Genomic DNA, 27,099 nt, shown 5'->3' with positions numbered 1-27,099 from the left:
TTAGAGCAGTGTGCTCCACCCAGCTGTTTACATGCAATTACACTGCTGTCAGTCTAGAAGGAAGTTAATACCTAGCACTGCAAAACCCCTTATAACTGCTCCTTCCTGAAGGGCACTGCAACCTCCAGCACTGACAGCACCTCCAAAGGGACGGAAGTGCAACATAACTTCTCAAAAATGAAACAACCCCAAATTTCACACATGTTCTGCAATCAAAGCCACAACCTCCCAGCACATTCCCACTGCAGAGACACTTGGGGCTGCTGGAATTTAAATGCACAAACAATGTGTTACTACGAGGTTTGAGAATCCATCTAAAAATAACAGTTCTCAGTACAAACATGAAGGCCTTGCCATGCAAAGTCACAGGTTTGTGACATTCCTGCCCTGCTACACTCACAGCTTTTGCAACATCCTGAATTACAGGGAAAGCAAACCTAAAGCCTCATTGGACAAAGGAAAAACTTCCTGCTCAGCAAGTTTTCAAAGGTAAGTACCAGAAGTATCAACGTTTGCATTAAGAATACACAGCATTTCTCCCACAAAGTCTCCTGCACAGCCTTTGTACACAAGGCTTCTAAGCAACATAAAGGAATTTGTCAAAAAACAAAACAAAACAACCCCACGAAGCTTCCAACCAATGAGATAATACCAACAATACTACAACCAGCAATAACCAAGCCATGTGTTGCAACAGCATTCAGCTGCAGAGCTGGAATCCCACCAGGCACCGCCCCGCTGCTCCCAGCTGAACACATGCAGGGCTGATCTTTATCTCAAATACGTCCAAGGAGATCCCCAAAGAGAATGTTTTTCATTCTTGCTTTCCTAAATGAAAGCAGGTACCAGTCCCCAGGATGGCATTTAACTCACCCCTATTCCCTGAACCTGTTCCCCTCCTGTCCCACAGACTGCCTGCACCCTGTGCGCCTTGCTGGGCACTCAGAGTTGTGCCAGTGAGTGCATGGCCTGGTACATTGCTAGCAATGGAACTGCTGGTAGGAACACAGACAAGGCTCAAACACAGAACGATCACAGAATCACCAAGGTTGGGAAAGACCTCCAAGGTCAGTCACTCCAACCATCTGCCCATCACCAACAGTTCTCACTAAGCCATGTCCCTCAACACAATGTCTAAAAGTTCCTTGAACATCTCCGGGCTTTGTGACTCCACCGCCTCCCCGGGCTGCCCATTCCACTGTCAGGTGTGTGACGAACAGCAGCCACCAGCAGCAGTTCTTGTTTATAAAGGCAGCATGTTGGACAGAAACATTTTAGAGAGAAAATGGAAAAGAAAAAAAAAAAAAAGCTTATAAAAACTTTTAATTTATGAAACCAGTGAAAAGGTGCCACATTTTCCTAAAACTGGATTAGGTTTGGCCCAATCAGAGCTGAAGCACATCCACATATTTATAATCATTCCTACAATCCTATTTCTCAGATGACATTTCCGTGTTTCTCACACGTGACACTGTTAAGGACCTGCAACCTACAAACCAGCCTCCCGCAGATCAGTATATTAAATGCATATAAACAATTGTCTACTGATATTAAAAACAAACGAACTAAGCCCATGCAGGCAGGCACACTGCCCAGCCCTGCAGCCCATGTCCTGCCACCAGCCGGTGCTGGGAAAGCTGCGTCCTCACAGCGCTGTCCCAGCCCAGTCCTGGCACACCCACCCAGGCAGGCGGTGGCCAGGAGCTCCCATCTCCCTCTGTTGACTTTGAAATGGAATTTGCCATTTTAAGCGGAGCCACAGAGCACACACAGACCGTAAGGCTCCTCCTCCCCCGTCTCATTCCCTGTTCTCCCTCCCGCGTTCCTGGATCAAGGCCTCTCTACATTGCAGAGGTTCTATGAGCACAGTAGTTTGCTGGGTTCAAAAAAAGCCTTGCATGATTGCAGAATGAGACCATAAGCTATTTAGGGAAAAACTTGTGGTGCACTGAAAGGAGTGCCCGGGTGCTTTGGGAGCCTATAGCTCACATCCCATCAGCACCCAACCCTGGGAAGCTGGAGCTCCCAAGCCACACCACCAACAATCCACACTTTGTGCCATTCCCCCCTCCCAACTGGCTCACATCTGAGTGGTTTTCACAGTGCTGCAAGGCCTCTGGAAAAGATGGCTGAATTCAAGGAGTACAGATGCAAAAGCACAAAGCACAGAGCGCACACACACTTTGACAACAGCCAGGAAGATCCACATGAAATTATGCTCAGGAACAGATAACCACTACTCCCATTGGTTTATTGAGCACATGCTTTCTCTCTCTGACACAGATCTCAGCTGTCTGGACTATTATTCATCTCTGCAAAGCCTCTGTGTGAGTCTCTGCCTGCCTGCTCTTCAAAGCACTACAGGCTGAGGCTGTAATCAAAGCAGCATTGAGATGACACCTGCCCTTCGCTGCCTGTATAAGAATTAGGTATGAGAATGGGGCATTTATGCTAAGATTTCTATGAAGTCATTCAGTCCATGAAATGGAATCTATTTCTCACTCCCAAAGACAGATTTTGCTGGCTTGGTGTCTAAGAACTTGCCCCCACTGGGGAAAAAGACAGACATGCTAGAAACTGCAGTCAGGTTATGTCCAAATGAAGCCTTTCACAGCTTGGTTACCAGCAGGTTTTCATGTGTACAAACAAAGATGACTTGTGAGTGCTTTTGTTTGCGTTTTTCTCAGAGGAAACAGAAGAAAGGTCCTGATGACAGCTCAGGGCTCCCCAGGCTCCATCCCGGACCTGACCCCAGGTCCTGCCCTGGCCTGCAGGCTGACTCCTCCTGCAGTTGCTTTGGATTTCCTCCACCTCAGTACTTTGCTACTCACACTACCATCTGATTGAATTACAGCCTAATAATCAGCAAAACAAGACGTAAGCTCCCAGGAAGCAATCACATACCCAAACAGAAAACCCAACGCCAAGTCACTCAGACTGCCATTAAGAAAAATCCCACGTAATCTTCCTTCATAACTTTACACCGGCAGCATTTCTTGATGGCACAGAAGCACCATCTGTGTGTCTGCTGACCAGGTGAGGTCCAGTGCCACTGAGCTGCAACTTAGGTTAAATGGAAGTTATTACTGTCAGCTGCTACCAACCACGTGGCAATAGAGACGTGTCAGAGATCACAGCACTTTCTGACAAAAAAAGATTCAAGAAGCTTTGAGAAATTTCTCTGGCTGCCTCTTTGCCTCTTCTCTCTGAGCCTTTTCAATCACATCACTGAATTTAATGCCATGGTGGCTGCACCCTGTGGAACCTGTCCAGCAACGCATGTCACGCAGGAGATGGAGAGTTCTGTGCTGCATCACACGTACCTCCCAGCTCAGTATTAACTGCCACAGTCACTGCTACGTCAGCTCACAGAAACTGTGCTGGTAGTTTATTCATTACATGAACTACTCCTTATTAAGTACCTTCAATCAGAGGAACCTGAATGAAGGCCATCAGCACAGACCATAATGTTTGTTATAATAACCATCCCCTCTCGCTCTAGCAGGCATTATTTCCTTCGAGGCTTTGCTTTATTTTGCCAGCATCACTCGCCGCTCCTACAAACACACCCAATGCAGGCCCAAGTTCAGTACGGCAACCTGACAGCCGGGTAACCTGGATACCCCGCGCACATCAACCCGTGTGCACGGCAGTGCCATTTCCCACCGAAATCACGTTAACGGGTCATTCATCTTACTCAGCTTCCTGCCTGGAAACACCGGCAGAACGCATCCCACCGCAACATCCCAACCCGAGGATACTGTATTGCTCTCACTGATACAGTTAAAGCTGTATACAGTCGCAGAGCTTTGTCACAGCCGCAGCCGCTCCCACGGACCGTTCCGCAGCTCCCGGTTCCGACTCGGCTGCTCCGGCCGCGCGGCTCCGCGCCCACCGACCCCCCGCGGGCTGCGATACCTGCAGGCCGCGTTGTCCCCCAGCCCCGGCTCTCGGGGCCGCCCGGCTGGATCCTTCCCAGCGCCGGGCGTGCCACGGCAATGGCGCCAGGAGCAACCTGTCAGCGGCGCCCAGCCCCGGCCTCCTCTTCCTCCTCCTTCCCCTCCCGGTTCGCTCTCTCAGCCGCTGCCCAGCGGCGACCCCCGCCCCGCAGAGGCCCCGAGCGGAGCCTCGTCCTCCCCGAGCAGAACCGCGACACGAGCAGCAGCAGCAGCAGCGGGGCGAGACGGCGGAGCCCCGGCCTCGGGCAGCCGCCCCGCGGAGCGCTCACCCGCTGCGGTGCTTGTTGTCCATCCGCTTCTTCTGCCGCACCGGCTGCAGCGGGATATTGTCGGTCATGGCCGCGGCTGCCGGGGCGGAGCGGGGAGGGATGCGCTTCCCAGCAGCGCCTCGGCTCGGCCCGGCCCGCGCCGTCTGGCGGCTCCGCCGAGGGGGCCGCACTCCCAGCACGCAGGTGCTGCGCCCGCCCCGCCCGGTTCGCCCCGCCCCGGCTCGGTTCTGTCCTGCGGGCGGCACCAGCTCGCGGCCCGCAGGAGGGGTACAGTGTTGTTGGGTGCCGTGTTGCTGGGTACCGTGTTGTTGGGTACCGTGTTCCTGGCTCCCGCTGCCCGCCCGCATCCCTCGTCCCACCTGCCGCTTCCCCTTGGTGCCCCCAGCTCATTTTCCCAGCCGATCTCAGCACCCCCATACTGGCACCGTTGGCCTCCTGCACGTTCGGCCTCTGCACGCGTGGCCATCTGGGCTTCACCAGAGCAGAAGGCCCGTGACGTCCTGCGTGTCCTCTGCCTCCTTCAGCCAGCTCACGTGAACGTACGGAAGTGCTGGTAGTGTCTCCCATTACACCATCCCTCCACCCACATCACAGGACCAGGCTTCCCAGCCCTGCCCCTTGCATCGTTCTTGCTTGGTGACCGTCACCCACACCCAGCCAAGATTTACTTCCAGATCAATCAGACCTGGTTCAGATTTCAGCCATACATTCATATAGGCGTTATCCCAACATTTCTGTTCCAAGCTTTTCTTTGCAAAGCTTTTCTTTCCCCGTTCCTTCAGCCACTCCCCATAAGACTTGTGCTCCAGGCCCTGTACAGCTTTGCTGCCCATCTCTGGGTATGTTCCTGGGGCCTCAGTGACCTTCCTGTAGAAAGGGGCCCAACAATGAGAACATCACTTGCGGTGCAGCCTCACCAGTGGCAGCATGGAGGGATGACCACCTCCTGCTGACCACCTCCTTCCTACCTGAAACCACCAGATTCTCAGCTGTGCGCTCTATGGATGGAGGAAATGCCCAGTGCAGATAAGAATCAAATAGAGCAGAGCTACATGTCCATCTCAGCATCTTCTGCTGCAGTCCTGGTCACCACAAAATCTAGTTCAAAACCAGCTTTTTCTTTTCCATTTGCAGACCGTTGGCAAAACCTTTCCCTTACCAAGTAATTTGCCTAGAATTGGCCTCCATGCAGAGAGATCTGTGCTCCGATCCTTCAGAGGCTGCTCACACTCCATTTTTCAGCTTATCAAATTCCAACTGGATGGAACTTTTTTTTTAAGATTAAGCTTAATGTAATCTGAAGTAACTGTCAGAACGTTCCCAATGCAAAAGGGAAAAACAAGGAAAGAAAAAGGAAAGAAAGATTATATGTATAATAATTATCTATTTAGTTATTTGTTTATTAAGGAGAAGAGCGAAGAACAAAAGAAGTCCTGTCAGAGTTTGTGTGTAACTGTTTGCTTTTGCTTTTTGCAATTATGACATCAAAGGGGGTGGCTCAGCTGGAGCTGTGTAACTGCTCACACAAAATGCCCGTGGTTCCACAGGCAGCTCACACTGTGGCATTTTACCTCGTTTCATAACTGCACATTTTACAAAGACCAGGATACTCCTTCTTTGTCTCAAAATGCAGCCCAGTGCACACGGTGCAGCTCCATTGGCAAGGCACACAAACGTGCAGGCACAGAGAGCTGGTTGCTAAGGGCCTGCAAACCTGCAGGCATGCGTGCATGATTCCCCCACACCATGGGCTCAGTCACACAGATGACACGGAAACAGAAGCTCAGGGGAGGTAAAACATCACAGTCTCAAGGCACTACTGGGACAGACCCGGGCCATGGCATTCACTCAAAGCAAGATGCCCACTCCCAGAGCTCAGCAGCTGCTTGCACAGTCATCGTCAGGAAGGAGCATTTTGGTAAGAGAAACACAAAATGAACAGGGATATCAGAGCAGGAGCCGTTAGCTGCATGCTGTCCTTGCTTGTGTGCCCCGAGTCTACTTGGGATGCATTCATCTCTTAAATTTATCTTTCAAGTGTCTGAACTCAGACAAGACTACTGCAATTAATGGGTGAGTTAAACACTACCAGATTACAATGCCCTGTTAACACCTGCATCTCTGAGCCATGTGGATGGCTTTGATATTATTTTTTTTCTTTTGACAAGTGGGCGATAGCGGATATCCTTTAAGCCTATATTTAATGAAGCCCTCCATAAATCCATCAACACTTGCTAAGGAAAACTACAATAAAGCCCATACTGCCATAGGCTCCGCTACGGAGAGAACATTTGGCGTTCTCATAATGAAGCTGCAGAGCAGAGACTTCTCACGCTGATCCGAGGAAGTGCAGTATTTAGATAGGATCCTTTCCCTCCTCACACAATCATGTGTTGCTGATCAAGAGGAGGACAATCCGTCAATATCACATTTTCACAACAGGAATATTGTCAAGCTGCCGTTCCTTTAGGACAACTGGCAGGTATGAGGAACAAAGACAGAAAAAGGGGCTTTTTCAAGAAAAATAAGCACCCATTTCATTCTGTTTGCCCTTGAGATGATTTTGCAATTAGCCTCAGCTGTTTTCTAAGCTGTTCCCATGCTGATTTTTACTGTTACACGTCCTGTAGGTGGGATCAAAGAAATGTAAGCCTTTAAACTGAGAATCAATGGCTTATCCATTTGTCATACATTTTAGGTTTGCAAACTTTACCAAAACCACCTTTAGGCACTGGGCACCGTGGCAGTTCCACAGCACTGATGGGGGAGCTGAGGAAGGGACAACAAAGAAATCACACTTTTCCAAATCTGGACACCAGGAGCTGAGAATACACACGAGGACACTGTAGATACTGAAGCCAGCAAATGGAGCAACCTCCTGCTAAACATTAAGGACCTGCATAACCAAGCTGGCTTCACCAAAACAGCCAACATGCCGACAAATGATGTGTGTTTGCTGCCCTGAACATGGACAATTTTTTTTCCTGCAAAAATGTGCAGAAGAAGGTGTTCTGGAGTGCAAGGGGACATTAAATCAGCTCTGTTAACCTGATTAAGCCCTCTCAGTCACCACATGCACAGGATCCCACAGCCATTGGAGAACTAGGAAGGTAACACACGCGGAGTTGCAGGGCAGACCCTGCCTCACCGCAGCAGCAGTGCATTACACCCAGCAGTGTTCTGCCCCATCAGCCCTAATGTGGGCACAGCTGGCCCATATTCCTGTAGCCTCCTGGTTTTAAAGCTGAGATAGCTAACTGGAGTATGTGCCTCCGCAGCCCATGCCAGAAGTTAATCTTTGGGCTACACAGTGCGACAAGCAGTGAGACTCATAAGGAACTCTGAAAGGAGAGGGATGCTGCATTAGACTGGCTGGGATGGCCAGCACATAATTTAGACACAATGAGCTCTAAAACCCATGCCAATAAATCAGCATCTGTCAGACACCCTCTCAAGTATCAGCGGCATTAACAGCACAAGGCTACAAAGAAAGCTACTCATTATAAGCAACTAAGTTCAGTTGCTTATAAGTTGCTTTCTAAGTTCAGAAAATATGATAAAATAGATAATGTAATAATTTGCAGCAGCGTGCAGCTGATGGTTTTGGGTTGATTTTGCTTCTGAGTTACATTTCCTGCCGTGCTGGGTGTGCACAAAAAGACACTTTTCTAGGTCAGCAATGAACACGAGATGTCCAGAGCTCACCCACACAGCCCAGCACAGACCTCCATGGCCACTCATGCATTGCTCCAGCCTGCACTCATCAGCCTAACCTAGGGAGCTGCTACCCAACTCACTCTGAGGGAGCCCCACACCTTGAAGTCCCTGCTCACTTTTTGAAACATTCTGCTTCAGCAGAAAAACTTGAGCACTATGTGTGAAAAAGCCATCCCAAAATTTATTCTCAAAACGTCAACAGAAACTCATCAGTAGATACTCAAAACTACAGAGTTCTTACATAAAAGTCATACATTCACAATGCAGAAAACTTGACAACAGGGATGCCTTTTGCATGTTCCATGTAACAATATCCATCTTACAGTGTAAACAGGTACTGGTATGTTCTCACTTACAAGTCCAGCAGGAAAGGCACAACTCGGCATACAGAGATCATAAGCAAGAATCAGGTGCAACAACATTACACAAACTTTTGGTAATCTGTACTTTTGGAGCCTTTCACAACAGAGACTGGACTTGATTTCCTGCGGTCCACGAAGACTTCTTTCCATCGCTCAGTCCTTCTTTACCAAATGCTATTTCCAGTCCGGTTTAGATCCCATTACACACAGTTCCAGTAGACATTAGAGGAATAGTGAAAGGTCAGTCCAGTAATCCTCAGGTGCTCCCACTAATACATTGGGTTTTGGTTTCACATAGTGCATGGAAGCATCTGCTTGAATCTCAGTTTATTACAGTGGTCATTAATAGAAAAATAGACACTACATCTACAAAAAGAAAAAAATGAGGTAGATAACTTAGAATCCAGATGACCATCCCAGCAACCTTCATACAATATGCACGGATCATTAATTACCATTTTGGCAGAATGTAACTTCACAGACCACCAAGAAACTTAATGACCAGAGTAGGAATGCCATCCAAAACCCCCCAAAAAACCCACGACATTTAACCTAAGCATGAATACTTCATATTTAAATACAGGTTTACACAGACTGATCTTCTAAATTACTCAAATTAAAAACAATAAAAGTAAAAAACAAAACAAAACACCACAACAAAGTCTCTTGCTAAGGAAGCTAGTTCCCATGCCTAATTGCAACAGTCACCTGAGATTCCTTGCAGAGCTTTCAGACCTGACTTCCAAGGCAAGTCTTCCCTTTCAAGAAAGAAAAAAGTATATACACACCCACCCACATTTGGTTTGGGGCTCTGAAATAAAACATCTCGGAAAAACTGCACGTCTTTGGAAGGAGGGAGTTTGGCACTAAACTTGGAGGCCTGTTCTAGTAGTAGTATTAAATAAGCAGCAGTCAGCACAACAGAATTCCTTAGAAGCAGTGATTGAAGAAAAACAGCAACTTCCTTTCATAGAACTTCTGAGGCAAAAAGGAATTTTTTTAAAAATTTAAAAAAAAAAAAATTCATTTTTATCACCATTATAGAAAAAAAAAATACATTCAGAAATCACACAGAGCCAAAAATTAACAGAAAAACTACTTCTAAGAGGGTGGCAGACATTCTAGGATATTTACCCGCATTAACAGCTTTCATTTCTTACCAGTAAATACAAGCTTCTCCACCCACAGCAGGCTGTTTCCACTCCATTCAAAACCCCCAAGTATTTCACTCTAAATGAAGAGGTAAATAATCGAAACCTTTGGAATTTCAAGTTGTAGAAACTTCTGTAAGGCTGTACACATTAAAGTCACACGTTAGAACTACTTTGCAAGACCCGCATCTTTCCAAATAAAAGGAAATCCTATTCTTTATTATTTACTATTTGCAAAGCAATACCATGATTGTACTCTGGGCAACGTAATCTTACAAAGACAACCATAAAATCATTTGCACGTCAATAGGAAAATAGGAGGCTGAAGTGGAATCTCTTAAAAATATATGTTTGTATATATATATTTGTTCTTTCTGTATGTCATCTTCAGTAGAGTCCTTAGCTAACAGCAATTTTGTTCTCCTCCATGAAGTGAGGGAATTGATGTTTTGGCACGTTGTCAGCAGCAGCACCACCAGCCTTTTCCGTATCAGAACCAGTCCCAGTCTGGGTCCCATCCGTTTTGGTAACCGTAGCAGTGTTTATTGCCGAACCACCTGCAACGGAGCCCGGAAGGGTCGGTAAGCCGCCACTCTGGATCACCGAGATCTCATTGGTCTTCATTGCTATGCCATTGCTGAGTACCGCTGTGTACTGATTCCATACTGTGGGGTCAATGCTCACTGAAGGAGCCATGATATCCTTGGGAAACATTTCAGATACCTTCTTGGGGTCATTCCCAAGTAGAGCCATGGGGTTGTCAATTGAAAGCCTTCTTCCCCGTCTGGCAGAATTATTCCACATGTGAGTTCCCACATGGACCTTTCCAAGAGGGGAAAAACAAAGAGAATCATTAATGCCGCAATTCTTTTATGACAAGCTCACATTCAGTTTTGCTTGCAGCCAAGCCGCTCAGAAGTAGTTATGTGTGCATTCAGACTGTGCCTTCAGGTAGGTATTTAAGCTGGTTTGTTCTACCCTACCTTTATCCTCACCCCTCCACCTGTACAACATTCAGCAGCCTTATGTAACCACGGCTCTCCAGCTTACTACTGAAGTGCTTGTAGGAATGTGTTCCCACACTTCTGTGGAATGACATCAGCATTGTTGCTCCCCTACCTCTCAAAAAGGAAAAGCCACATGGTTTGCCATCAACAGGCTGCACTGAAAAAGTACTACTCAATGCAAAAAAAAAAAAAGGGGAAAAAAAAGCCTCACCAAGCAGTTTGGAAGAGTTGTTACACCTAAGCTAATATCTTCCATGCCACACACAAGGTGCTGCTGCTTCCCACAGGTGACTGCTCACAAACTGCACAGTTTAAAGTTCTTCCCACCCCAGCTGCATTTATGCAAGCAAACTGAAGAGGTTCTCATAAGACTGCACGAGGGAGCTGCGAGTCCCCTGTAGGGCAAATGGGCTAATCTGAAGACAGACAGACAGGAGTCCAAGTGACTGTTTGAAGCACCAAAAGAAAGACCCAGCTGTTCCCAGAGGCTGCACTAGCAGCAATAGTCACTCCCTCCCTGGTAAGGCCTTCCCCAGCAAAGGGGATCAACAACGCAGGAGGCAGCTTACCTTCAGGTTCCCTTTTGTTGTAAAGGCTCTCCCACAGATGGTGCAGGCAAATGGCTTTTCCCCTGTATGGGTCCGCTCGTGAATCTGCAGGGCGCTGGCGGAGGAGAAGTTCTTCCCACACGTAGTGCAGATGTGCTGTTTGGCTGGACGGCAGAATTTCGGTCGTGGCACGAGGAGAGGGGCAACACCAGGGGACAGAGCTGGGGGGCCAATGAAATGGCTAGTGCTAATGGGACGGTCAGTTGGTATTTCCATTTTTATGAGGGCTGGCGGGGCTCTAACAAAAGCAGCTGGAATGCTATTTCGACCTTGAGAGGAAAAAGGAATATACACATATATACACACACAGTATTTATCCCACCTCCACCTGTATTCAAGGAAAAAGCTGTCTGGGATACCGAAGTCCCCACCTTTAGAGACGCATGCTTACATAGCCATATAGAGCCCCTTGGTAGGGCTGCTACACTCAAATCTTCTCATTTCTGTTCTTTCCTAGCAAACTTAAGACTTCAGCATTCTCACTTCCTCATCAAATTCAGCTAAACATCATTATCAGTGCTAAAGAGTTCAAAAGCCCCACAAAATGCTCTGGTGTTTTAATGCCACATCCCTGGGTTAAACAGTTTTCCATAGAACATCAATGTGTGTATTTTAAATAGCTACAAGGAGGTATCAGGTGAGACCAAGAAAGACAGCAAGTACACAGCCCCTAATTATTTAAAGGACCTGTGCTCCCCCCTTACATAAGAAGACAGTATTTAAGCTGTGAACTTTTGTTTAATTTTGAGTCTTGAGTCAGGAAAGATCTCCTGGTTGGAATGGAGAAGGGGAAACTGAATAGGTTTTGCCTCCTGTCAGTCCTGCTAAAGAAGGCTTCCTTCCATCCCACTCCCCCAACCCAGCTTACTGCCAGCATTTCACATTACTCACCATACTCTCCATTTGCAAAGTGTAGCCCAGGCTCTTCTTTAATGACTTTGCGACCAATGTTGCCATAAGTTAAATCCAAAGCAACAACCCCTTCCATCTCTCCAGGAGCGCTCTCAGGACCCTCTGATTTACTTCCCATGCCTACATCTTCTTGGCTGGTGAAGCTCGGTGACTTTGACCTCACACTCTCAGTCTGGCTGTTGGCTGGGGACAGAGCCTGCAGTGAGGCAGACTCAGAGGCAGCAGGACTCCGGCCATTCTGATACTCTGGATCTCCGGCCACAGAAGATGAATCATTTGTCATGCCATCGCTTTCTGTAGAGCCATTGTCACTGGACTTCAAGCTGCTTTGCCGTTGCAGGTTCAGAGCAGAGTTAACGATCTTCATTTGATTCTCCAGTGCTGCAATGCCAGAGAAGCCAGCAGCTGTGGCCGGCAATTCTGACTGTGCATCGAATGGGGTAGGAGGCTTCGAGGAACTCCTGGGGCCATCCTGAGACTCCAGGTCCTCTTCCATCTCCATGCTTTCCATGCTCTCATCTGGGCGGCTGATGTCATCGTTCTTCTCAGCTGCAGCAGGATCCACTTCGGCATTGTCACAGGTGTTTTCCGGCATGGGTGTGTTGGGTATCTGTCCCCCCATATGCATGCGGATGTGCTGCTGCAACACAACTGCATTTGTGAACTTCTTCTGGCAGATAGGACACGAGTGTTGCATCTTCAGAGGAGTATTGGCCCGGTGGACACCATAATGAGTTTTAAGATTCCCTTTGGTGGAGAAGGCACGGCCACAGATTTTACACTTGAAGGGCCTCTCCCCAGTGTGGGTTCGATAATGCATTTTGAGGGAGCTCTGGCAGCTCAGCACTCTGTGACAGATCAGGCACTCGTTGGGGTCCGCAGTGGACTTATCGATGTTCTCAACCAGCTGCTGAAGCTTGGATGTTTCTGAGCCTTGCTCATTTGACCCGCCCACGTGGAAGATGCTCATACTGGAGGCAGGTTGTGGGGAGCTCAAGCTCTGCTCCGTTCCTGACTCGTGACCGACCACCCCAGATGAGGAAGAGCCACCTTCACTGTCTGGAGAAGGCCGTGAGGGCAGATCTGCAGAGAAGGCAGCCGGCTCCTTGGTGCCTGTGAGGCCTGGGGCATTTGGAGGAGCGCTGGAGGCTGTGGAGGTAGGCAGGGTTGTCAGCAGGGGTTTACTATCCACAATTAGGTTAGACTCATCCAGTGGCACAGACATCCCATACGGGATCCCACTGCTTGTGGGAACATTGTCCAGGTGCTCAGGAACCGGGTAAGGGTTCATCTTGATGTGAGGGTATTTGTCTTTGTGACGCTGAAAATGCACTTTAAGGTTTCCTTTGGTTGTAAAGCGGTTACCACAAATGTTACACTTGTAGGGTCTCTCTCCAGTGTGGGAACGGAGGTGGATCTGCAGGGCGCTGTCGTTGCCAAAGACCTTCCCGCAGAATTTACACTTGTGTTTGAAGAATGGCTCCTCTGCGCTCGATTTGCTTTCAGACACACAAATATTGGGAGGTTTTCCTTTCACCCTCTTTGAGGAATCTATGACAGAAGAAACTGCTGACAGTGGATTCTGGAAGATGACGGAGTGGGAGGATTGAGGTAGCAAAGGATTTGGGAACCGAGAAATGGAGCCGGCGAAGGTTCTGCTCGCCTCCGGCTTCAGGGGGAAGGAGGAGGAGAGGCCGGCAGCCAGCGAGCCAGCGGCCGCAACACCAGTGTTAGCATGAGGTAGTTTGCCTTGCTTCAAGGATTCCAGCGATAGGCTCTGGCTCCCCGCCTTCTGCCCGATCAGCGCCACGGCGGCCGACAGCTGCTGAGACATGTGAGCACCCAGCGCCTTCAGTGGGTCGGTGGCAGCAGCTATGGAGGGGTGCAGGGCATGAGGGGCCATCATGGCGATCTGGATGCGAATCTGCTCCGTCAGCTGGATCTGCTGGAGCTGCTGCTGCTGCAAGCACACGAGCTGCTCCAGGATCATCGGAATAGCATTAAAGCTGGCGGCTGAAGAAGCGATGGCATCGGTGGTACGTTGATTCACAGCCACTTTAGTGCCACGTATCGTCTGCAAAGTCACATTAGTGTTCGGTACTTTGGATTTTGGTAGATAACTCAGCCCAGGAGTGGCAGGTGCAGCTGGGGGCTCTATTTTGAGGTACATTCCTCCTACCGATTCGACATCAATTTTTCCTTCTCTCTTCTCTGCAGAACCAGTGCAGCCCTTCGCCTGAGTATCCTTGCGTGCCCTGCTATCCCCTCGGTCACTTGAGAAGCCCCCGACAGCTGCTTCGGAGAAGCCTTCAGGAGGGACGGCTCCCTCACTGTCATTCATTATTAGGACAGGTGGATTTTTAGTGCAATTTTTCTTATGCTCAAGGAATTCAGACAGATCGAAGAATTCTGCACAGCATTTCTCACAGATCTTGGTTTCCTCTGTTCGGCACCTTTTGGAGCTCATTTCGCCATCTCTATCACCTGGGACGTCTTGTGGACTCCCTTAAAACAAAAGAAAGTCACAACGTTAATAGCTGGATTTAGACTGGCCCCATCAGAGCTGCAAACCAAGGATACAGGATGCTCTGAGAGTCCCACAGCTCAGTTTGCAAATTAAAACCCTACTCCTCTGCCACAAGTACACTTGCAGCCTTAAGAAATTATGCATCTCAGTTCTGCTTTCCAGAAATCCAACCAAAAGGAAGTCTCACAAGACCTGAGAAGCTTATTGCAAATCCCTTCATCCAGGTAGAAATGAAACAGTACAAGCCAGTATGTCCCTGCAAAATGGAGTGTAACCCAGGTGAGACAGAACAAGCACTTTAACAGAAGAAAAACCTGATTACTGTAAGCTTTGTGTTTGGTTATTTTTGTTTGAAATTCAAAATTCTTAAGTTAATGGCCTAACAGAAATTGCTAGCACAAAGTTCAGAGCAGTTCGTTCTTCACCGTAAACCAATACAGTAAATGACATTTACTCCTCCATTACGAAGGTAATTACTACCTAAGAGGGCTGACAGAGGCAAAATTTAACTCCAATATTAGCTCTGAAATATTTCAGAAGCAAACTGAAAAAGCCTCCAGAAAGTCACTGCAATAACAAGACAACGATTAACTTACAAGAATCCCACAGGCAGGAATGAACCTACACTGATGCTGACAACTACCAGAGCAAAGAGTTGCAGCCCTGCTTGTGACACACATGAAGTTTCAGACCCAAGGAGGATGCAGTGCTTAGTTGCACCCGTAACGTATTCCTTCTATCTCCCTAAAAGGAAACAAAGCCCACAGGCCCACTCCTGCCCCCCACCTGCTGCTGCCCCACAACAGAGCACTATTTGCAGAGGACACACACAAAATATGATTCAGGGAAGTACCAGAATGGGAAAAGAGGCCGAGAAATTCTAAACCAAAACAGGATGTTTTTGTTCAACCCAGCCACCCTTCAAGCACCAAGCTGAGCTTGAGGTGGGTGAGCACACAGGAGGCAAAGCCCCACGTTCCTGCACTGCAGTGAGGGGGAAACAGGCGCAGCTCTGGACAGTCCAGCACCACGCAGTATCCTGCAACCTGCACTAAGTGCCCCAGCCTTTATGGGTGCCATGGGTACAGCAAGCAAGTCCTCCACTCATGTCCCACACACACCAGGGCCACGTTGCAGGCCCCCACACGACAACTTCTAAACTGAAAGAGCCCTTGGATTCAGGTCCTGCACCTCCAGTGGTTCACCCCAGGGCTGAGCTCCAGCTCCACACTATTAATCCACACCATCCTGAAATGGAACCAAGCACCCTGCAAGCACCAGCTATCTGTGGCTTTTATTTTAAAGGTGTAACTGAACCACACATCCGATACATGTATATCCTGTACACGGCAGGGTGGAGGTGTCTGGGCAGCAGCCACAGCATGTTCACCGTCTGCTCTGGGGCAGCATAAGAGCTCTGTGGGGGGGTGATATTGTAAACCTTGACATTCGTCCGGGTAAAAAGGGTATAACAAATAGATATATATTCAACTAATCCAAACCTCGACTGCTGAATGTGGAGTGATGGAAGTACACACAAAAGCTTTGTTAGAAAACTAGTTCAACTCAAACCTCTGCGTATTGGAGACCTGCTGTACTGCAGGGCAACACGTCCAGGTCTGTGCGCACACAACTCTGCTAAACACATTCACTACAGGTCACATTTCAAGATCTCCCTGAGCAAGGAGAAGAGGCGTTCTTAGCTACGATCAACACTGAACTCAAACCTCACATCTAAACAGCAACACAGGGAGAGCGATGGACTTTTTTTCATCCCTCCCCCTCCAAACAACTTTCACAAATGAATAAAAAGAAAATGAAAGAAAATAAGAGTTTTGTTGACGTGCTCCCCATTGCAAATGGGAAACTGATGTGTCTGAATTCAATTGAACTACGGAAATCCAAGTCTGATCTGTAGAGTATTTATGTAGAAGTACATGATTCAGGACTTGGTCAATAATTAGTGTCAGCTGAGGTCAAGAATGGATGTCTTCAAGCTCCCATTTCTGGGAGAATCCAAGCAGTTACAATGGGAAAGAAAACACCAAAGAATGGAAAAGGCATCTTCTCTGAGCTGCACAAGCCCTGTGTCTTTCTTTGACTACATGGGTAACTATTCCCACCCAGCAGGTACTTCACAGAACCATAAACAGCAAAGTCTCTTTTTTGAGCCCTTTAGTATTTGGAGCTTTACCTTCCCCTGTGTTGCAAAATACCCCAAAAGTTTTCCTTCAGGAAGCACAACACTTTCTGCCCACCTCTCCTGCGAGCACACACATCACATCGCCATTTGCACCTCCGTGGTGGCCACATGAAATGCTTCAGGTGGAGCAGGGATGCTGCACAACAGACTGCAGCCCACCTCAAGGAGCTATTCCAGCATAACCATGTCCAGACAAGTTCTCAAAGCTAAACTACTTCCAAACACATCATCATTTATCTCCCTCCCCTCAACAGCTCCTTCTTATTTTTCACCAATAAGACTGTGCTACATCCAAAGACTGTCATTCCCCTCCAGCTCCAGCACAACCCACATTCCCCATTCCCATAACTCTGAGGAGCTCCAGAAGTTACTTTTCTGGTCTCACACATCTCTGCCGCTGCATGGAGCAGCAGATCCCCAGGTCCAGGAGCAGCAGGTGGGGCTCTGTGCAGCCACTAGCACAGTTACCATCACATTCTGGTCTCCAGTTCCCCCATCCGACAGAAGGCACCAGCTGAACGCTCCAAATGAACTGAATTCCCAGCTTGCATTGACCTGCTATGACACAGAAGGGAAAGTAAGGCTTAACACTTCCCTACAACTCAGGGAAACTGAGCACAGCATTTATCTCAGAATGCTTTGTTGGTGGTGGTACTGAAGATACACATAGGAATACGGTGCTCAGTTACCCCACAGAAGCTGGGACACAGAGGAGCACTCCAGCACCCCACTGACACCACCACCACACCTGAACCCAGCAGAGCCCCAACTCTGTGAGCAGTTCCAGAGCAGCCGGAGCCACAGCGCTGTGCTCTGCCATCTCCAAAGGCTGCTCATGGGCAGGGCTTCTCCTGGCCTTGGCCTGTGGTTTTTGCTTTTTTTTTTTTTTTCTTTTAAATCTCCCCACCCCCGAATTTCAGGAATGTTATCTCCCAGCATCTAGTTATCCAATCAGTTAGAAGAATGCAGTAAACCCAGCAGGGGGGTTAGATTGAATCACTGGCAAATGGATGGAAAAAATCCACTATTGTGTAGGACAAGGCGGTCATCGACAAGGAGGGCTGATAAAATCCACACTGCTCAAATTAAGGGAGGTGGTTTTCTGAGAGAGGGAGAACCAGTAAAAGAGGAGAGAAGTAAATCTTATCTGGTTTGATTTCATTCCGAGCAGGGCGCTGCTGGCCCACTGCTCCATCCAGCAATTAGCAGCCTCTTTTTTTCAAATGTGAGAACATGTTCTTGGATGTGACGTAGGACGAATCACTCAGGCCCAAAGCTGTTTTCTCTCTCTTCCTCTGGGCAGTTTAATGCCTTCGGTGAGCACTTTTCCCACTGACCAGGTACCATCAGCTTCTAATACTTCAGCATGATTTCAGCTGTGGACGCACGTGCCTATTTCCTGCAGGCTGGGAGCAGTCGGCCCCAGGTGCCCTCTGTGCCCCCCAGCACTGCCCTGCCGCCCCTCCTGCCTCCAGCTGACAAGTCTGGCTGCTTCCAGAACTGCCTGAACTTTCCCTTCAGCCCCAATACAAAATAACACAGCATTCTATCTAACAGCAACTATATAAAAATAAATAAATAAAATCGCTCATTTGAGTATGCAGAGCCTTGGACCAGTTTCTTACAAGAGTAATCCAAAGGCCTCTTGTTTCTCTACCGAATTCACCAGCAGCATCTGTTGCCCGAGCCATCCACGTGTTACCACCGACTGCAGCTACTCGTGCCTTCAGTTTCCTCAAGGCACTTTTTAACCATCTGACCACGTATATAACCATTTCCTCATTTGCTTTTTGGTCATCCTTCTACCAAAGATTCAACAAAGGACACTGTGAGCTCTGCTAACACCGCACCCAAAGGGCAAAGCCGCGTTCGGCTGCACGTGGAAGAATAAAGTTGGCAGCACTGCTGTCGAACCCAGCACACCGCCCGCAGCCCCCCCACACGCCAGAGGGTCCCGCAGCGCCGCTCCAGCCCCATCAACCCCCGGAGGTGGTTCCGAAGGGTTTTACAGCCCCGCGCGGCCGCAGTGCCCCCACCCGCGGTTATCCGCGCCCCGCTCCCGGCGCGGCCGTGCGGACCCCGGCGCACAGCGGAGCGCACACGCGGCCCGCGAGGCTGCGGCCGCCCCCGGAGCGGGGAGGGGGGAGCGGAGCCCGCAAACCCACGGGCCACCCGTGCATCACTATGACCTCTTTTTCTTTTTTAAAGCCAAGCCCCCCCCCTCCCCGTCCCGCTACAAAGCAAAAGCGTCGGAACAAAACACAGAGCTTCCCCCCCCAGCACGAGCAGCGGGGCAGCCCGGCCCGGCCCTACCTGCTCTGCGCGGAGCTCCGCGGTGCGCTCCTCCCGCAGCTGTGAGCGCGGCCGCCCCGGACCACACTTAACACGAGTACAGTGTTTAAGACCGAGCTAAACGGCACAAACCCCGCTGCCAAGGTCAATTGCATGAGAGTCCTAATTGTAAGCCTGACATCAACTTACCACCCACAGCAAGCGGGAGGAGGCAAAGGTTAGAGCAGCAGCTCTGTCAAAACGTCACATGCCGCCGAGCCCGGCGAAGGGCTCCATCACTACAACCAATATAATGTTTCACTTACGTAAAAGGAAAAACAAGCGGGCATCGCCCAGCCCAGGGCCCCTTCGGCCGCGCAGCCCCGCGGGTCCCAACAACCCCCAACGCTCGAACCCAAACTAATAAGAAGAATAAAACCCGCCGGCACCAAACCCGTCACCTTCCTCGTCGAACACCTCACCAGCATCAGCACAACTCCACGCACAGAGCAGGGAACTGAAGAAATCCAGCACCACCCCGAGAAAAGCTGCAGTTTGATACTGTATTTTTAAGAATAAATCAGACGGTTTTTTATATATATTTTTAGTGGCGGCTATGGGGCACAATGGGCATTTTCACCCCCTTTGTGGAAATGCTAATTTCGTTCTGCCGCAGGATCCCCCGGTGCCCACCTGCTGATTTTTTGACCTGTTAATTGATCGCCCCGTTGGCCGCGCCGCAGCTTAACGCGCCGCATTGTTCGCAGAGGTGGGTCCGCATCGCTTCGGGAAACAAAACAAGAAAGGGCGTTTGCAAACTAAGAGATAAGGGCTTGATTTTATTATTTCGATTATGTATATGCTCTCGATAACGTCCCAGCCGAATGTCTGCCGTATTCCCACTTTGTTATGCACCCTCAGAGCTCGGACACACCTGGAGCAGGGAACACGGGAACCGCTTCGGAGATCAGACACTCGGAAGCCACGTGTTTTAATTTCGGAAGGCACGAAACTCCCGCAGAGCTCGGGGCCGCAATGCCGGGATGTGCCGTGACCGAGGGATCCCGGCAGAGCGCGGCCGCGGGGCGGCGCCCGGCAGCTCCATCCCGGCTCCATCCCGGCGGCGCTCCGGTGCCCCCGCTCCGCTCCCAGCGGCCGCCGCGACCCACAAAGGCGGCCCCGGCACCATCACGGCGGCAGCAGAACCATCAACCCCCCCCCAGAGGGGCGAGAACTTCGCCAGGTTCCCCCTGGCCCGCGCAGCTCCGGCTCCCATGGGGGGGTTGATGGAGGGATATGTTAAAAGAAGGGGGAGGGAAAAGAAGAAAAAAAAAAAAAAAAAAAAAGTCGACCAACACAAAAGCAGCTGCCCATTGCCCCAAGAGCGCGGTGTGGAGCGATCCTCCCCTCGCAGCACACCTCCCCCGCCCCGATGGGCCGCATCAGGAGTTATTAACCCTTTTGTTTCAGAGCAGCCCCGGAGGTGGCTTTCCAGCAGCGGGCAGTGATTTACATGTGGAAACATCACCTCCATCCCCCAACCTACCCATATGCACAAAGGAAAACAGTCATGCATTAAACATGGGATTTATTGCCTTCTGGCCAGCTTGCCGATTCTTAAGTCACCATTAACCGAACCCAACAATTGCACATTTCGACTCAAAGAAGAGAGAAGGGGGAGGAGGAAAAAAAAATTAAGAGCCCGAACCTCCTGCGGTTTGGGAATCAACAGCTCCCGTAACCGTAACGTGCATTGGTACTGACCAATTCCGGGTCTGGAATCCTCCGTCGTCTCCCCCCACCCCCCCAAGAAAAGCTGCCCCTTGGGAAGGCAAAGAGCCCCCCCAAAGCTCTAGAGCTGAAGTGCCTGATCACAACACCCACAACTCAAAAGCAGCAGCCGGGGAGCTCTCCCCGCACCGTCCGACGCCGCAGCGGAACGGACCCCGGAGCCACCCCGGGAACTGCCCCCGCTCCGCCGCACTGCCCGACTCGGGGTGCGGAGAGCAGGGAGAGCCCGCAGCGGAGCGGAGCCCCGCGGGGAGATGCGGCTCCGTCGGGGGAAGCCGGGTACGGAGACAGCCCCGAGCCTTCCTCTCTCCCGTGGGTGACCGCCGGCAAACAGCCCCTTCCCTGCACGCCCACCCAGGACTCTGGGCTATCCGAAGTTTAAGTACGTCCTTTCCTCTTTCTTTCGCAAGGCAAAGGGCTTCGAGCTCACCGAAAAGGAGGCAGAGTTATTTGTGGGAGCGAAATCCCCCGCACCACCCAAATACAAAGCGCTCCCGCACACCCCGCATTAGCTCACCGGAGTTATTTTAGGAAGTCGGAAATCAAAGATGGCTGGAGGTCAAGCTACAAAAGGTCCAGGGCGATTGTGATCTCCAACAAAAATAGTCCGAGCACTTCCCCCCCACACACACCTCTATTTTTCTCTTTTTAAAAGCCCTACAAAGTCTTCTTCTAACTACCAAGAAATAGGCAAAACGGGGAAACAGAACGACTCATTTCCTACCCCCGAGAAGATGGTTCACAATTCCTTCCGCCTGCCCCCCCCTCCCCCGCCTTCCCCCCCCCACTCAAAATCCTTTCCGCCCCAGGGAAGGTTTGGGGGTCCCCTCCCACGGGGCCGCCGCACCCCGCGCCCCCCACGCGGGACCCGGCGCTGCTCCGCGGGACGGGGGGGGTCCCTCGTGGGGGGAAGCGGGGCATCAGAGGCCGCGCTGCAGGCAACGCCAACCCGCCCCCCCACCGCCCGGGAGGGCAACCCTATGGAGTAACTCCGCGGTGGGACCCCGGAGGGGAGCGGAGCGTCCCCAGAAAGGCAGCGGGGATCCGGGTGAAGCACGAGGGTAAAGAAACCCCCCCCCAAGAGATCGCCCCATTGCCTCCACCGCGCATCAGCCGGGCTGCAAAGCTCTGCGCCCCCCCAACCCCCCCCTTACCACTTGCAGCATCTGGGGGCTGCTCCTCGGAGTTGATGTGCTGGGGCTTCGCCTGCTTCCGTCGCGACATGGTGCACCAGCATCGGGAGCAAAATAGTAGCAATTATTTTCCTCTTCACAACAAATTCCTAGAGTTGGGAAATTACCCCCATTGGGCGGAATGCGCATGTCAGAGTAATTATGATTATCAATAATGCATTGCGATTTATCATGGGTCCCTGACAGCTGATTGGCCTGAGTCCAAGGGCTCACAGATTATTCAAATAAGGTCCATTGATCAGGGCGCACCGGGGCACGCTGGGCGATGTAGTCCCGGCCCGGCCCGGCCCCGCGCGGCGACGACAAAGGCGGAGCGGCCCCGGGAGGGGGGCGGTGGGAGCGCAGAGCCCCACCGGGAGTAAACAAACACGCGGCGGCCGGGCACTATAACGATATAGCGATATACGATATGACGATACTGTGATACCGTCCTTATCTCACCTGCGCTTTTTATATTGTACTTTTGAGATTATTTCCCCCCCCTTTTTTTTTCCTCCCTAAAGCAGGAGCTCGGGACAATGCTGACCCCCCTTGTCGTTAGATAAGGTGGAAAGAGCAGCGATTGTCCGAAGCGGGGTCTGCCGGTGCTGCACGTTGAGGGGCTTTACGAGCGGATCCACACGGCGCGTAATTACGCGTGGCGCTGGTTCGTTTGTTTCAAGCCTTCTTTTAAGTCTCGCTTTCTGGGGAGCGACCGAATGGAGCCGGTCGCGTTTTGAAAAGCAAAAAAAAAAAAAACCAAACAAACGTTGCACGCGTGAAAGATTCGTGTGAAAAACTCGAAGCGGGTGATGGCACCGCGTTCATTGTGTCAGTACAGAGCCGAGTCCTTTGCGTATTTTCCCTCCTGTTTGATCACACGCAAAAAAAAAACCGCCCCACCGTTGCCCCCCCCCGGGCCCCAGCCGGGTCAGCGCCCCGCCGCCATCCGTGGCACGGAGCCCTGCGCTCCGCCCGCCGCCCCCGCCCCCATCGCAGCGCGGCGGAGCCCACCGGCGTGGCACGGAGAATGGCGAGCGGCTCCGGGACGGGTTGGAAGCGTGGGCTGCTAAACGGGCGTGGGAGTGCTGAGCTCCTCGGCTTCCCTGCTGAATCCCCTCCGGGGGTTTTGCTGTGAAAAAATGGAGTGGGGTGACAGAAGGCACCGGAGAGTGCTTGATGTGGTCAAGGGGTGATTGAATCATGGAAACACGGAATGGCCTGGGTTGAAAAGGACCACGGTGATCATCTCTTTCCAACCTCCTGCTGCGTGCAGGGTCGCCAACCACCAGACCGGGCTGCCCAGAGCCACATCCAGCCTGGCCTTGGTTGCATTGATTTGGATTCAGAAGATGGAGGTTCAGCCTGTTGGACTCCATGCTTTCTTGCCATTGCGTCCCTCAGCAAACTGCTTACTGGGGTCTGTGCCTCAATGTCCCACTTGTAAAATGAGGACAGCGTTTCCCCAGCTGTAAAGCTGCGGGAGTGCAAACATCAATCCATAGAGCTGCGGGTGGAGGGGGCGGGGGGATGACTCAGGAGAGTGATTTAGAGAGAAAAAGCCAAATCTTGCTAGAAGGTGGGGGGAGGAAACAATGGTACATGATGGGGCCGTGCTGTTGCCGCAGCCCATTGCACAATGCCACAGTCTCATTTTACGGGTGACTTTATCAGCATTTTTATCAGCAGAAATTGGGATCTGTACCATTATCTTAAAGTCTGTGCTGTGGACACGGCCACGTCAGGTGCCCGTAGGACAGCAGGACTGACTGCATCATGGTTTGTGTGGGCCAGCCATGGAAGGACCTCAGTATTGCAGACCTGGGGGAACAGTGCACCACGATCTACTTGGTTGTATGTACTCTTGGAGTTTTGTTTTCTTTTGTAGTGTCTCTTGAGGGGTTTTATTTAGGGAAGGATAACACAAATCCGTCAGAGCAGAAGGTATCGCCCTCCCCCTTGGACAAGTTGGAGGTTGGGGGAAAATTCTGTTTTTCACACCATTTTCCTTGTCCTTTCATCTGCAGACAAATATCACTGCCTCACAAAGTCCTCCTCTCCATGGGGTATTGTTAACACACAGGAGAATCTCTGTGTTTGGTAATATAGAATAGCACAGATTAACAGGTATTTAAAATAATTTTTGTCTGGTGTTGCTCCACCCTGACACTTCCCCAGGAACTCCCTGGATCTGTTTAGCCTGCAGTTTGAAATGCTCTTTGTCTCCAAAGTGTGTCCTGGGGAAATAGACTGTTAAACGAGATTGATAGCAATTGATCCGCAGATGGGTATTTACATTGATGAATTTTCTCCTTTTACACTTGATATGCTCAGCATAACCAACATATTTTCATTTATTACAAATAATGCTGCCAGCCCACATCAGTGTATTTATTAAATACGCTGGTTTAGGTATCACGCTGAGAGCCAGACAGCCCTGTACAGTAGATCCATATTTAAAATGGGCATCTCACATGGAGCATTTGTACTGAATTTAAAAGAATATATTATATGAAATCAATGGAAGTTTTGGTATTGATTTCAGAGGACAGGGGTTTCAGTCAGTGTGGCTCTGTCACAGTGAGGGAACCGAAGGGGACTTGGAAAGCATTGAATTAAGGAAGAAAAAAGCAAGATGCTGTATTAGGGGATGGGGAGGCAGGAAGAGAAGGAGACAGCTCAACGGGCTGGGAAATAAGGGCACACAGAAATGTGCCCAACAAACTTTGCTCAGGAGCTGTTCCCATCGAGCAGTGATTATGAATAGGCAGAGCTGAGTGACTACATCATATGCAGAAGGCATGTGGCTCAGCTTCAGCCCAGTCCTATGGATTAGCACGATTACAGCTTCTGGACTTGAAACACAGCAGCCTTCCTTTTCTGGCTCCATGTTTATTTATTTTTTTAGGAACAGTCTGGAGGGATGATCTCCTGCCACCCACCTCCAGCACTGAGCATCCCTGGTGACAGGCGTGCTGCCAGCACTAATGGCAGCTTGCAGTGCTGTGCAGTGAGCTCTGCACCCACTGCACCTTCACTGCTGGCAGCACAGCACTCTGCCCTGCTGGCCAGGGGGTCGCTCTGTGCAGGAGTGGCACTGCCAAATGAGTGGGGTTGTGGTTGTCTCTTTGCCCCATTCCCAATAACAGCGCTCCACCAGCTGGGATTTCTGTGGAGGGATTACATTATTTTGCATTCTTGAAGCAATACCTGAACATCGACTGTGGGGCTGAGGAGTTTGGAGGTGGCCATATCATCTCCATTGAAGCGTGGGAAGGTGAAGGAGAAAGAAGCTGTTGGGGCTGTAAGAAATACCCATTGGAGTTCCCTTCCCTCTTCATCCTGTACTCAGCCTGTCCCACTCAGGTTGGCCACGCTGCTATTTCTAAGGCGTTTTATAATGCTACAGAAATACCACCTCCTTAACATCAACGCTCCTGATGGGGCACCAGTCCTTGTGCATTCTGTGCCATCACAAATAAAACAGATTTTGCCACAGCTGCCTCTGACTGAAGATGCAGGAAGCGGCTGTGAGGGAGCAGAGGGGTACAACTGTAACTGTGAAAGAGCCACCAACTGGCTCCAGCCAGGAGGAATGAGAAGCATGTGGGCTCGGCAGGTAAACAAACAGAGCGGGGATGTTTGTTAAAATGCCCCAGCGTTTCATCTAGGCGAGAGTAAACACTATCAGCTCTATTTCTCACAGTGTGAGAAGAGTCCTACTGTAATATCTTGTATTTGGTGGCAGAAATGAGGGATCCACCATTGTCCAAGCGTACAAACCACGTATTTTAAGGAATGGATTCACTTTGCTTAGTGAGCAGCTTGCACTCTGCTCTGCAACATTTATCCATTTTCTTCTGAATAAACACTAAGATCAGCAGTAAGTGTAACTTATCATTGTGGTGCTGCCTTCATTGAATTTCATGACCCAGTGGTACATCCCGGATAGTAACAGGAATCCTGTGAGATCGTTTCCTTCCAGACAAGGTACACAAACTCTTTTTAACACTAAGCTGCAATGGAGCCTTCAGAGAAGTCTCATTATTGACCTTTTTGCAGGGGACAACCTAGCAGTGCATTTAGGAGTCCCGTGCACCCTGGGCATCAGGGTGGGCATTTTCAGAACTAGGAGTTAAGTCAATGGGTTTTGATCATGAGAGATATATGTATATTTAATGAGTGCCAAACCATATCTGAATGTGATGGTAAAATCTTTAATCAAGTGGCTATGTTGAATGCAATTCAGTGGGTAACTAACTGGAATGTCCTCCCCCCACATGCTTATTGTCTTGGAAAACCAATGAGAGACTTGCAGGTATTATTGCTTCATTGTTTGTCAATACTTTGTGCTCTCCCAAAATGCTGCTCCTTGCACCTGGTGAGGGGCACATGACACACATTGCCTGTTGTGGTACAGAGCTGGCTTTGTTTCAAGACATCTCTTCCCAGGTTGTAAGGAAAGTCTGCTGAGTTCATGCAGGGAAGACTCAAAGCAACAGCTCAGAGGATGATGTGTTTCCTTCTTTATGTCAATGAAGCAACGAGATCAAAATTGAATTATGTCAAAATACCACTTAGCAGGGTTTTCTACTTAGTGAGATTAGCTTTCACTCTCTGCTTCTATGACTTATGATTACTAATATACTAATTAACGTTGTAGATCTATTTCTTTTGTTACAGCAGTTTCTCCATTACTTTTATCAGTTCTATTCTGGTCCAAACCAGACAAACTCAAACCTGAGCCCTCCAGCTTTGTCTGGTTGGAAGACAACAGGGAGGGAAAACACCAAGAACCAAACATTATCACTTAAATCGTACACAGAACGAAGTCAACACTAAGTTATCTGAATGAGGGCCTGAAAGCAGAAGAAGGACATACATGCATTGCCTGGCCTGAAGTGTCAGCTTGTAGGCAGAATGGTGAGTTAGATGTCTGGAAGGAGCGAGTTCTGTTGGTGTTTTTTTTTTAATGCCATGAATAAGATGGAAAATTGATGGAATATAAGAGTGTGATAACTTTGCATCTGAATTATTTCCTGTTTTTACAATGTATGGATCATGTACTGAGTGTAAGGTTTGGGAAAATATCACCCATTCTCCTCATTCCATCTTTCCTGCAGCTTAATTCTTGACCAAGCCTTGATGAC

The 27,099-nt window shown here is 49.8% G+C and overlaps 2 protein-coding genes and 1 long non-coding RNA gene across 6 annotated transcripts in view; 1 reads left to right on the top strand and 2 right to left on the bottom strand.

The window, feature by feature from the left end:
* ATP9A (ATPase phospholipid transporting 9A) overlaps positions 1-4,417 on the bottom strand; it is a 47,408-nt gene extending 42,991 nt beyond the window's left edge. Inside the window, exon 1 of one of the 2 annotated variants that reach the window (XM_015882050.3) lies at positions 4,229-4,417. In XM_015882050.3, the coding sequence (XP_015737536.1) occupies positions 4,229-4,296 (68 nt within the window). In that variant the 5' untranslated portion in view covers positions 4,297-4,417. Of the gene's footprint in view, positions 1-3,918; positions 4,059-4,228 lie in introns of those variants that run through there. The other variant, XM_085519833.1, reaches the window with a different exon arrangement.
* A 1,555-nt stretch (positions 4,418-5,972) lies between these two features.
* Positions 5,973-8,705, top strand: LOC116654285 (uncharacterized). Its single transcript, XR_004309407.2, has 2 exons — positions 5,973-6,146; positions 6,927-8,705. It is a non-coding gene; the product is annotated as an uncharacterized LOC116654285 (long non-coding RNA).
* On the bottom strand, positions 8,105-22,922 carry SALL4 (spalt like transcription factor 4). 3 transcript variants are annotated; one of them, XM_015882030.3, is made up of 4 exons: positions 21,932-22,922; positions 11,965-14,490; positions 11,035-11,342; positions 8,105-10,280 (listed from the first exon to the last, which is right to left on the bottom strand). In XM_015882030.3, exons 1-4 carry the CDS (start codon positions 21,999-22,001, stop codon positions 9,858-9,860), a joined length of 3,327 nt encoding a protein of 1,108 aa, XP_015737516.2. In that variant the 5' UTR covers positions 22,002-22,922; the 3' UTR covers positions 8,105-9,857. The 3 variants fall into 3 exon arrangements, with proteins under 3 accessions (XP_015737516.2, XP_015737517.2, XP_015737518.2); XM_015882031.3 differs by lacking the exon at positions 21,932-22,922 and adding an exon at positions 21,295-21,549; XM_015882032.3 differs by lacking the exon at positions 21,932-22,922 and adding an exon at positions 19,029-19,201.
* Positions 22,923-27,099: the final 4,177 nt, after the last annotated feature.

Source organism: Coturnix japonica, chromosome 19 (genome assembly GCF_054131305.1).
Source record: "Coturnix japonica strain WE chromosome 19, WE-NBRP24, whole genome shotgun sequence".
In the NCBI taxonomy this organism is placed as follows: domain Eukaryota; kingdom Metazoa; phylum Chordata; class Aves; order Galliformes; family Phasianidae; genus Coturnix; species Coturnix japonica.
This window is presented reverse-complemented; position numbering and strand designations above follow the sequence as displayed.

Bases quoted from the DNA above. Each gene is read 5' to 3' on its own strand.
- SALL4 (XM_015882030.3), bottom strand. From the start codon at position 22,001: ATGTCGCGACGGAAGCAGGCGAAGCCCCAGCACATCAACTCCGAGGAG. The intron at 11,343-11,964 runs GTGAGTAATGTG...TTTCCTCTCAAG, and splicing joins CTTTGCAAATGGAGAGTATG to GTCGAAATAGCATTCCAGCT. The intron at 10,281-11,034 runs GTAAGCTGCCTC...CCTCTTGGAAAG, and splicing joins CAACAAAAGGGAACCTGAAG to GTCCATGTGGGAACTCACAT.